The sequence below is a fragment of the Lithobates pipiens genome, unplaced genomic scaffold, assembly GCF_037356315.1.
Source record: "Lithobates pipiens isolate NorthernLeopardFrog02 unplaced genomic scaffold, aLitPip1_a1.2 Scaffold_18, whole genome shotgun sequence".
Lineage (NCBI taxonomy): Eukaryota > Metazoa > Chordata > Amphibia > Anura > Ranidae > Lithobates > Lithobates pipiens.
In genome coordinates, this window is record NW_027507758.1 from 642,148,368 (window position 1) to 642,161,137 (window position 12,770).

The window sequence follows — 12,770 nt, forward strand, 5'->3', positions numbered from 1 at the left end:
GGGTGCTACGGTACATAGGCCTGAGTGCAGTACAGTCTGCTGTTCTGTAAGGACCGCTATCGGTCCACAATACATAGGGTTGACGTGCACTACTGCTGACCGCTGCCCTATACTGCAGCAGTCCTTCAGCGGTATAGGGACTGACGCACAGTCTGCTAAACACTAATACACAACCTGCTTGGTCCACAAAAGTTCTTATAAGGACTGGTAACTTGGTATAGGGTGCTACGGTACATAGGCCTGAGTGCAGTACAGTCTGCTGTTCTGTAAGGACCGCTATCGGTCCACAATACATAGGGTTGCCGTGCACTACTGCTGACCGCTGCCCTATACTGCAGCAGTCCTTCATTGGTATAGGGACTGACGTACAGTCTGCTAATCACTAACACACAACCTGCTTGGTCCACAAAAGTTCTTATAAGGACTGGTAACTTGGTATAGGGTGCTACGGTACATAGGCCTGAGTGCAGTACAGTCTGCTGTTCTGTAAGGACCGCTATCGGTCCACAATACATAGGGTTGCCGTGCACTACTGCTGACCGCTGCCCTATACTGCAGCAGTCCTTCAGCGGTATAGGGACTGACGCACAGTCTGCTAAACACTAATACACAACCTGCTTGGTCCACAAAAGTTCTTATAAGGACTGGTAACTTGGTATAGGGTGCTACGGTACATAGGCCTGAGTGCGTTACAGTCTGCTGTTCTGTAAGGACCGCTATCGGTCCACAATACATAGGGTTGACGTGCACTACTGCTGACCGCTGCCCTATACTGCAGCAGTCCTTCAGCGGTATAGGGACTGACGCACAGTCTGCTAAACACTAACACACAACCTGCTTGGTCCACAAAAGTTCTTATAAGGACTGGTAACTTGGTATAGGGTGCTACGGTACATAGGCCTGAGTGCAGTACAGTCTGCTGTTCTGTAAGGACTGCTATCGGTCCACAATACATAGGGTTGCCGTGCACTACTGCTGACCGCTGCCCTATACTGCAGCAGTCCTTCAGCGGTATAGGGACTGACGCACAGTCTGCTAAACACTAACACACAACCTGCTTGGTCCACAAAAGTTTTTATAAGGACTGGTAACTTGGTATAGGGTGCTACGGTACATAGGCCTGAGTGCAGTACAGTCTGCTGTTCTGTAAGGACCGCTATCGGTCCACAATACATAGGGTTGACGTGCACTACTGCTGACCGCTGCCCTATACTGCAGCAGTCCTTCAGCGGTATAGGGACTAAGAGTTTTGTCACAGGGTGATTTAAAAAATGACAGGCAGAGGAAGAGGCAGGCCCTTCCGCAGGGGTGGTAGGGGTAGGGCAGGAGCAACAGCCTTGAGCCAAAGTGGGAAGTTGCAGAAGGTGCGTTCAATTACTTTAAAGGACGCACCAGACTTGGTTGAGTGGCTCACTCAGCCTTATTCTTCTGCACCCTCCTCATCCTCTCGATCTGCACCCTCTTCTTCACTCTCTGCTATGTGCACCCCCAAAGACACTACCACCAACAACACCACCACCACCACATACCTTCCGCTTGAGTGCAAATGGGGGCCTTCATGCTCCAGTGTTTTAATAGGGACCCCCGTATAAAAAGCATGAGGGTCAAGGACCAGTACTGGGTGGCAACGTACTTAGATCCCCGGTACAAACACAAAATGGCGGAAATGTTACCGCCGTCGCAGAGGGCTGTCAGAATGCAGCACTTCCAGGCCTTGCTTCGAGAAATGCTGCATTCTGCTTTTGCGTGCGCTGGCAGAGGAGCAATTCCCACTCCCAGAGAAGGATTTGCGGGTACCAATCCAACAGCGCCTGCAAGAAGAGGCCGGTTTGAAGATGTGTTGGTGACTTCGGATATGAGGTCATTCTTTCAGCCGACCCATCGACAGGTGTCATCCGGATCCAGCATCAGGGAACGCCTAGACCGTCAGGTGTCCGACTACATTGGGTTAACGGCCGATGTGGACGCTCTGAGGAGTGATGAACCCCTAGACTACTGGGTGGGCAGGCTTGACCTCTGGCCAGAGCTTGCCCAATTTGCAATCGAACTGTTGGCTTGCCCCTCATCCAGTGTCCTGTCCGAAAGGACGTTCAGCGCAGCAGGGGGGATTGTGACCGATAAGCGTACTCGCCTAGCTCACGACAGTGTTAACTACCTCACATTTCTAAAAATGAATGAGGCATGGATCTCGGAGGAATTCAACACATGTGATCAGTAGACCATGTATATGTCTATAAACAATTTTTGGAATCAAGCACACAGACCTTCTTAATTCATTTGGCTCACTTCCCTGACCCAAAAAAGCACACCGTACTATATGCCCCTACCCTCCTCTTTGAAGAGGTTGAGCGGTGTCATATTTCTACTGGGGCTGCTTATTATGAGGGGTTCCCACCATCCCTGTGCTGTGCTGACTTCCTCCTGGGTGTTCTTATTATGAGGGGCTCCCACCATCCCTGTGCTGTGCTGACTTCCTCCTGGGGGTTCTTATTATGAGGGGATCACACCATCCCTGTGCTGTGCTGACTTCCTCCTGGGGCTGCTTACGGTGCTGCTGTCAGCGCTGTATGTCACGGAGCTGCTGTCAGCGCTGTATGTCACGGAGCTGCTGTCAGCGCTGTATGTCACGGAGCTGCTGTCAGCGCTGTATGTCACGGAGCTGCTGTCAGCGCTGTATGTCACGGAGCTGCTGTCAGCGCTGTATGTCACGGAGCTGCTGTCAGCGCTGTATGTCACGGAGCTGCTGTCAGCGCTGTATGTCACGGTGCTGCTGTCAGCGCTGTATGTCACGGAGCTGCTGTCAGCGCTGTATGTCACGGAGCTGCTGTCAGTGCTGTATGTCACGGAGCTGCTGTCAGCGCTGTATGTCACGGAGCTGCTGTCAGCGCTGTATGTCACGGAGCTGCTGTCAGCGCTGTATGTCACGGTGCTGCTGTCAGCGCTGTATGTCACGGAGCTGCTGTCAGCGCTGTATGTCACGGAGCTGCTGTCAGCGCTGTATGTCACGGAGCTGCTGTCAGCGCTGTATGTCACGGAGCTGCTGTCAGCGCTGTATGTCACGGTGCTGCTGTCAGCGCTGTATGTCACGGAGCTGCTGTCAGCGCTGTATGTCACGGAGCTGCTGTCAGCGCTGTATGTCACGGAGCTGCTGTCAGCGCTGTATGTCACGGAGCTGCTGTCAGCGCTGTATGTCACGGAGCTGCTGTCAGCGCTGTATGTCACGGAGCTGCTGTCAGCGCTGTATGTCACGGTGCTGATGTCAGTGCTCTGTATTACGGTGCTGCTGTCAGTGCTCTGTATCTCCTGCACCCTCTTGTTTGCCTACCCTGGTCCCTGACCTTCCCTCTCCTCCATTGCCTTCATTAGCTCCATAGTCCTGAATTGTCAGAACAATTTCCCAAATAAAAAAAAAATGCTTGTAGTTATCGATCCCAAATTCACCTCATACATGTATTATGCTATTGTCCAGGTGGTGGGACTACGTGCTACCCCCTAATAATTACCCCGTGGCCGCAAATTCGACCTAAAGGTTTGCGAAATTCGCCTCCCATTGAAGTCAATGGAGCCCGCGGCGAACGGTCGTTTTCGCGAACGTTTGTGTCCGTTCGCGTTTCGCGTTCGCGAAACGTCCCGTCGGAAGTTCGTCCATCACTAGTCTCGTCAACAAACTCTTGGCCTTCTTCTGTATACAATTCCTCCAAAATCTCCAGCATTATTATTTACTATATTATATTATTTATTCTGCATCGCCATAAAATGGCCTGGTCATGAAGAGGGTAAATCTTCCCGAGGTGAAGTGATTTAACAAAAACATTAAAGTTACACTAAAGCACATAAAATTCCCCCCCCAAAAAATGTTGAGGCCCCCCACCTCCACATATACACACGTATGAATGTAAACACAAGTGTCGGGGGCGCCTACACTTGAAAACATTTATTGTGATACATATGTTACATATCGCCGCACACACCGGAATGAGAGCGATAATTCTATCACCAGACCTCCTCCATAACACTAATCTGATGACCTATAGGGGGCTTTTGAACCATCCCCTATAGAAAATATAGGGTACAGAAATTTGTCACTATTCAGGGGCCACACAAATTTACGGTGTGACATGTTGAGTATCTATTTACTTGGTGCAACCTCATCTTTTATATTTTACCAAAATTGGGTAATTCCTTGCATTCCTTTGCCCTAGAATTAACTTTGGTGTATTTGTGGTAATATAGCGTGACATAAAAAATTGGAACTTACCACTATTTTATTCTCTAGGGTGTCTGCTTTCTGAAAATATGTTTTGGGGTTTTTTATGTAATCTTCAGGCCTACAATGATTTTTTAAACGTGTGCAGAAAATGAAAAAGATAAAAAAAAGACTCTGGTAGTGAAAGGGTTAAAGTTGATTAAAAAAATCTGTGGAGGTCACATGACTCCTGTGGAGGGCGGAGCTCCAGTCTGCAGCCAGATACCATCAGGAAATGACGATGTGACTGGAAACATTGTTTCTAATGTCTATTGAATGTTTGTTACATTAAAGTTCATTAAACAAACAATAAAAACGTAGGTTTCCTGTCAAATGTGGAGCTCCACTCTCGGAAGACAGGAAGTCTCTATTGAAGACAGGAAGTGATGTCAGGTACAGACAGGAAGTTCCGGGTGAGAGGTGAGTCGAAAGGAAGTAGAGAGAAGACGTTGCTGGAAGAGGCAGCAGAGGAGGTAATAAGATCTTATCTTCTATTTACACCCAGTAACCCCCTGTCATGTCCGTCCTCTTCCTCCACAGTCACTGTGATGTCTTTTATCTCCAGCAGATGATGATACACACATATATAGTGTGGAGGCCTAGATTAACCCCTTCAGGGGGATCAGTTGATGATGAATATATCTTCCCTCCAAATCTGGCCATACATGGTTCAGTTTTATCGTTCATCCAGCAGGATGAGAGGAAAAAACTGAAGTGATTCCCCCATCCACACATTGGAGGGGGATGGGGGAATCCTCCCCGCTGCACTATTGTATTCTGACAATGGGGGCACTCCTCCACTCTCAGAATACACAGATCAGTGATGAAGCTATTGGCTGCAGCCGCTGATGGAGTGACTTTTATCCGGCAGTGACCACACATGGATGGAAATGTGACCAATCCCTGCTGAACCAGCTGAATTTCCATGTCTCTATGGTCACCATAAGTGACTTCCTCCCCTCCCCCTCATCTCCTTCATTATGTAAGTCATGCTGAGATCATCTCCCATTGGCTGAGCAATATTCTCATTTGTCTCTGAGCTCCTTCTTGCTATTCCTCGTCCTGCCTGTTGTTTCCTTGGATTGATTTTCTGTGTAGTGACCCCGGCTTCATCTCTTGGATGCGCTCGTCTGTTGCTTGTCCTGACCTTTATCCTGATTCCTGGATCTCCTCCTCATCTCACACCCAACATAGAGAATGGAATTTGTGATCCAGAAGGACAAATCTTACGAGTCTCCCGGACCCCAAGAATCATAGTGAACACTAAACTGTCCTTATTAAATATTTCCCCACTGGAGACCATAGTGCTTAACCACTTCAGCCCCGGAAGGATTTGCCCCCTTAATGACCAGGCCATTTTTTGCGATTCGGCATTGCGTCACTTTAACTTACAATTGAGTGGTCGTGCGACGTTGTACCCCAACAAAATCGACGACATCTTTTCCCCACAAATAGAACTTTCTTTTGGTGGTAATTGATCACCTCTGCACCTTTTTTTTCACGAAGAGTGACAATTTTGAAAAAAAACTAAAACAAATTTTCTTTTACTTTTTGCTATAATACATATCCCAAAAAAATATAAAAAACAAATGTATTCCTCAGTTTAGGCCGATATGTATTCTTCTAAATATTTTTGGTAAAAAATTTTTTTGCAACAGGCGTATATTGATTGGTTTGCGCGAAAGTTATCGCATCTACAAAATAGGGGATAGATGTCGGGACCTTTTACTACTAATGGCGGCGATCTGCGATTTTTAAGGAGACTGCGACATTGCGGTGGACAAATCTGACCCCAAATGACACTTTTTGGGGAGCAGTGACATTACCACATTGATCAAAGCTATAAAAATGTACTGATCAGTGTAAAAAACGACACTGGCAGGGAAGGGGTTAACACCAGGAGGTGATCAAGGGGTTAATATAAAGCGCCTTGAGGCGATTCAGTTCGCTTTGTGCGCTATACAAATCATTCATTCATATAAAGTGTATAATAACAATCTAAAGTGCAACAATTATAACAAATAAAAATGATAATAAAATAACCACCACACACATTTTACACAGTTCTTTTCTTATACGGGCGGTACAGTGGTGTAGTGGGTAGCGCTCTCGCCTAGCAGTAAAAGTTGCTGTAGTGTCGCTGGTTCCAATCCTAACCTCGACACTACCTGCCGGCAGTTTGCATGTTCTCCCTGTGCTGGCGTGGGTTTCCTCCCACACTCCAAAGACATGTTGGTAGACAGATGCATCATCAATACATTTGTTTCGTATTAAAATGAATTTGAATTTTTATTTAACGAATGATCGTCATGATGAATTTATCATTATGAGGGGCTCCCACCATCCCTGTGCTGTGCCTGGGTTTTTTAACTTCATCAAAACTAATAATCATAATTAACGAACATTCTTATTTTGTCCAACTCTGAATCTCGACAGTATCGACGGTACCAGTCTCCCACTCCCATATTAAAAAAGGTCATTTTCCCAACCCCCACTCAGCAGAAGAAGAAAACCTCTGATTGGTCAACAAAACACCAGTCAAGTTTCCGTTGTAAAGGAATTTGGATCCGAAATTCGTAAACAAAATTTCGTTTTGCATACAAAATTCGGAAGCATAGCAATTGTTGTATATAAAAAAATATATTTTATTATAAATACAAAAAGAAGAAAACATTACTGCTGTATATACAAAGAAAGTCCATAATATGACAATGTTGCGTTGGCATACAGTAAAGCATAAAACAATACCACATGCAAAAGTTTATGCGACAAAGCGAGCGGCTATTTCGCCTACGCGTTTCGAAAAGTATATGTAAATAGTTTCTTCTTCAGGGAAGCCACTATCTGTGAACACATAACACACAATAAATATATCGAAAATACATTTACAAAATAACATAACAACATTCAACCTCAACACTTGACTACTCACATGTTTGTTTTTAACATCAAAAGGACATTTCTCTTTCTTGGCACCGCCCAAAACAAAAAAGACGGACCAAAGAGGAAAAATAATAATAATGATGATGATCTGCTGAATTGTCACCGCACTACAAAGCCCAGGAGTCTGGAAGACTCAACAATAGATGGGAACAAAATAGCTTCTTTAGTACATGTCCAATGGCTCATCAAGTGAGAAAACCCACGTTATATGAGCCCTCGATAATCAGGAGGACCTAAGGCAGAGGAGAAAAAACCAAGGAATATTTAAATTTTTACTCCCATCTTATCACTTTTCTTTAAAGAGAGAGATCACTCAATTATTGCTTACCGCAGTATTAGAGTCCAACATTCATAAACCAAGTTCCTTAGTTTTCCTGCCAATACGATCAAATCCTGAAAATCCTAAGGACATGTGAAAGATTCCCACCTGTTAGGGCTTCTGGCGTTTGCCTTAAATAGCCCAGGTCTGATTGATTGGCGCCAAAGAGTCCTCCAATCAAAACGATAACTCCTCCTAACTACTAATAAACTCCCTTAATAGGAGGTCTTACTTGAAAACTATTCCAATCACAAGGCACCCTCATTGCCCAAACAACAGCGTCATCACTGTTGTTGTGTACACATCCGGTGCGCCAACCACAACCGGAACCCGAGATAGTGCCAACCAGAACCGGAAGTAGCACCATCCTCAACCGGAACCGGAAGTGGTGCTCATCCAAGACCCCCGGACGTGACGACATCTCCGCAACCGGAAATGACGATGTCACACATCAGACGGCTTAGACGGATGCCACAAGAAAACCAAATGAGGAGATGGCGGCGTCGTCACTAAGGAGACGGCACCGCTTATCTCCCCTACATAGATAGAACAATACCTGAAAGGGCAAAGAAGAGAGAATAGACCATCCATCGCTTGGTACATTACAATCTTTTTTAAACTCATTTTGTTCCATTGAAAATGATTACCACATTTAAAGGGACCCTTCCTCAATCAAGTTGTTTTAATGGGCATATGGATATTTAACCCAAGAAGGGTGGCAAATTTAATCACAAACAAATTCCTAATGTATTTATCAGGTGTGATATGACATCCAAGGCAAGAACTAAAACCACCGACACAGGAGAAAATTGGATAAGTCTGAGACAACCACATAAGGGGCCGACTAAGAACGAATCCAAAGCCCATACAACAACTCCCAATCAGGAATGGATGGGGAAAAGAAAAAAAAACTCATAACCTCTCCTCTATGGAGTCATGTAAATGGGCACACCTGTTCCGGGAGTGTGGTGACAGCAGATCCTATTTATAAGAATTATGCCCTGTTACACCCATGTGTTAGCAGTGTCAAATGTTGTTCACAAAGAATGGGTACAAATATATTTCATATGGAAAACCCATTGTAATAAAATACAAATAAATAAAATAGAATAACCTTCAAAAAAAAAAAAAGGGGGGGGGGGGAAACATGAAAAGGAAACTCAATTACCTCTACATCTCTACACCAATTCATTAGTCAGTTTTTCCCGAAACATAGCCATCCAGAAATGGCCTAAAACTTTCGGTTTCATTAAGGCCTGGGGGGGTTGTAGCTTCTAAAGACTTAATCCAGCGCATTTCGCGCTGCAAGAGTATTTTGTTCCAATCCCCTCCTCTAAGTGGTATATGTACTTGATCCACAACAGTGAAATTCACAGCAGGCATCCTGTAGGCTGTAGGCATGAGCTTTTGCTACATGTCTACCCAGTGGAAGATATAAATTGCAGATCCTCATACTAGACAGATGTTTACTTATACGTTGGCCAAATTCTTGTTTGGTCTTCCAATATAGAAAGCACCACACTCACATTGAAAAAGATAGACTACACAGCTCGTTTTGCAATTAGCAAAATGTTTTAACCGAAAATTCTCACCATTCGGTAACTTAAAAGTTGTACGTTGCCTTATGAATTGACAGAAAGAACAGGACCCACATGGGTAGGTCCCCCAGGTTTTGCATGGATCTAAACATTGACTTCCTTTGTACTCACTTTGTGTCAATGAGTCTCCAATGGAGCCTGCCTAAGCCAAAGTAATTTGGGGTTTTGGGGTGATAACGGTAGACAAAACTGGGTCCTCCGTTAACACCGACCAATATTTAGTGAGAATTTTTTTTTTTTCATGTTCATTCGAGAACCGTAATATTAATCTAGTTTTATTGTCAGCCTTATTAGATTTCTTTTTTCCAAACAACAACACTTGTCTATCTTGGCTCTTAACACGGTTAAAAGCCTTTTTCAGACCAGTTTTAGTATAGCCTCTTGATAGTATTCTCCTACTCAGTTCATCTGCCTCCTCCTGGAAAGCTTCTTCAGTTGTACAATTTCGTTTTATTCGTAACAGTTGACTGTATGAATTCATTATTTTCTAATCTAACCAAAGTACTTGAAAAAAAAGTCAGCCCTACACTGGCATATACAGTCCTTAGAACGATACATCCAAGAAAACATTAATCCGATTGGTTTGAGAATTCAGATATTCCCAATTCTCAGCCATATTTATAATGAGCTGAAGAAGAATTGGGAATCTCACTTGAATGATTACTCAAAAAATCTGATGATTTTATTACAAAAAGAGTATAAACAGCAATTTCCGGTTGCGGAGATGTCGTCACGTCCGGAGGTCTTGGATGAGCACCACTTCTGGTTCCGGTTGAGGGTGGCGCTACTTCCGGTTCCGGTTGTGGTTGGCGCTATCTCGGGTTCTGGTTGTGGTTGGCACACCGGATGTTTTGAGGTTTGACTAATTTTATCTACTATTCAGGGATGATGGCAATTACATGCCATAGCATATGAGTCTAACAATATTCTTTATTAGATGCTGTCTAAATTGGTCCTAGTGTATGAATGTGAGTTAGGGACCTTAGACTGTAAGCTCCTTGAGGGTAGGGACCGATGTGAATGTACAATGTATATGTAAAGGGCTGTGTAAATTGATGGTGCTATATAAGTACCTTAAGTAATAATAATAAATAATAGTGCAGCGCAGTATAACCTATATATTATTGTTTGAAACACCAATAAATAAAATGGAAATAACTAAATGCAATATTCCCTACAGTGTATTCTTATATACGTAATTAAAAGCACAGTGCAAGCAGTCCTTATATATAAGATTTCATGTGTTATATAACATCAGTGTTGATAGAGAACTCGTTTATATCAAACAGTGTGTGAGACCATCCCCCGCTGTGCTCATCCGTCCTCACTGGGACCACTATCATGTGCACACCACCACCAGACACATTTAGTGTGTGAGACCATCCCCCGCTGCAGGGCCTGCCTTTTTGCATGGGCACGCTGTTCAGTTGCCCGGGGGCTCCACCTGTCCAATGACTCCAGCCAGGGCCGGGCTGGCCTACCGGTATACTGAGAAATTTCCCAGTAGGCCATCTGCCTTGGGGCCGCTTTGAGTTGCTGCTACAGCGCACTGATCTTTCCATCTCTCCTGCTCCTCCTGTTTTTTACAGAGCTGGCTGGGTCTGTGTTCGGCAGCCGTGCTGTAACAAGGTCCCACCTCCCTAGACCGACTCGTGTAATAGTAGATTGAATCAGTGTTCCGCCTATCACACGAGCTGGTCTAGGGGGGTGGGACCTTGTTACAGCACGGCCGCCAAACACAGACCCAGCCAGCTCCGTGATACACAGGAGGAGATGCCTGCTGTGTGTGTGTGTGTTACCAGGCAATGGTGAGTCTGTATTAATTGGCACAGTGATGCTGCATTCATGGGCACAGTGAGGCTGCAATGGTGGGCACAGTGAGGCTGCATTCATGGGTACAGTGAGGCTGTAATGATGGGCACAGTGATGCTGCAATGGTGGGTACAGTGAGGCTGCATTCATGGGTACAGTGAGGCTGCAATGATGGACACAGTGATGCTGCAATGCTGGACACAGTGAGGCTGCATTCATGGGCACAGTGAGGCTGCAATGGTGGGCACAGTGAGGCTGCAATGGTGGGCACAGTGAGGCTGCATTCATGGGTACAGTGAGGCTGCATTCACGGGCACAGTGAGGCTGCAATGGTGGGCACAGTGAGGCTGCATTCAACTCAAATAATGGTCATTCTTTTGCTCCTTCACGATCTCTCTCATCCACGCCCAAAACTGCCGATCCTCCTACGCTCTCACCACTTGGTGCTTGTGCTGATAACTTCACATAGATTTCTTTCAGGAAACTCTCCCCTTCTCTCTCCGCCTACAGCTCAGCTCCGCTTCTCTCAAATCCGTTATTGACATGTAATCACAAACATAGACTCCATAGTGCTCTCTGCTTGTTACTTTATGAATACAGCCCCAAAACAGGCACACTTACAAGATCAAAGATTTAAAACAGCATATGTCTTAACTATGTTCCCTCAGCGTGTTCTAACTGTAGGGGGGATGGGCTACCAGTGACATGACAGAAATCACTTTTCCTGATCACTGGATGCAATATATCGCTGACATGTCACTAGGCAGAATGGGGAATGCCTTCTTTACATTCTGCCTGTGTACAAGGCAATCACGGGTCACCGGCAGAGATTAATCCACCCGACCCCCGGACACGCTCCCACAATGTGCAGGAACGACGATTTGAACTGTGGAGGTCGGGCGGCAACTAGTTAAATACATACTAACCTTCATATTACCTCCTGATATCCTCATCCCATTATTGTACAACCAATCCAGATAATTCTCTGTTATAAATGCTATCTGTCTACAGGGAAACCTTCATAGATTATGGCACCAATGAGGATGGAGGAGGACCGGAGTCACATGACTGAGAAGATACTAAACCTCACCCTGGAGATCATCTACCTGCTGACTGGAGAGGTGAGGAGGATTCTGAGAGGTCACATGACATCACTCTTATCTCTATTAATAAAACACAGACCTGACCGGAGAGGTGAGGAGGATTCTGGGAGGTCACATGACATCACTCTTATCTCTATTAATAAAACACAGACCTGACCGGAGAGGTGAGGAGGATTCTGGGAGGTCACATGACATCACTCTTATCTCTATTAATAAAACATAGACCTGACCGGAGAGGTGAGGAGGATTCTGGGATTCTAACATGATGTTCTTATTGGTTCCTCAATACAGAGATTTCCTCTTGTGAAGTCAGGTGATCATATGACCATCACAGTGCCTCCATGTGACTCCCTAAAACCTGAGAGACACAACATGGAGAAGATTCTAGAAGTCACCAAGAAGATGATGGAGCTGCTGACAGGAGAGGTGAGGAGGATTCTGGGAATTCTGGGACATTATCCAGTAACAGACAAGGGATGTGTCTGGATGGTGACTGTATCATTGTGTGTGTCAGGTTCCTATAAGGTGTCAGGATGTCACTGTCTATTTCTCCATGGAGGAGTGGGAGTATTTAGAAGGACACAAGGATCTCTACAAGGACGTCATGATGGCCAATCAGCCGCCCCTCACATCACCGGGTAAGAGGAGACTTTATTGTAAAGGAGAGAGCAGTACGGAGGCTCCACCTAGATCCCCCATCATCTGATAAACACATAGAAACAATGTATTCAGTCAGTGTGTGTGTTTCC

At 45.2% G+C, this 12,770-nt stretch overlaps 1 protein-coding gene across 1 annotated transcript in view; it reads left to right on the forward strand.

Annotated features, from left to right (window-relative positions):
* The window catches only part of LOC143986905 (uncharacterized), a 137,504-nt gene that overhangs the window by 17,879 nt on the left and 106,855 nt on the right, over nucleotides 1-12,770 (forward strand). Inside the window, exons 3-4 of the mRNA XM_077485313.1 lie at nucleotides 12,311-12,447; nucleotides 12,536-12,659. Coding sequence (XP_077341439.1) covers nucleotides 12,311-12,447; nucleotides 12,536-12,659 — 261 coding nt within the window. The remainder of the gene's footprint in view (nucleotides 1-12,310; nucleotides 12,448-12,535; nucleotides 12,660-12,770) is intronic.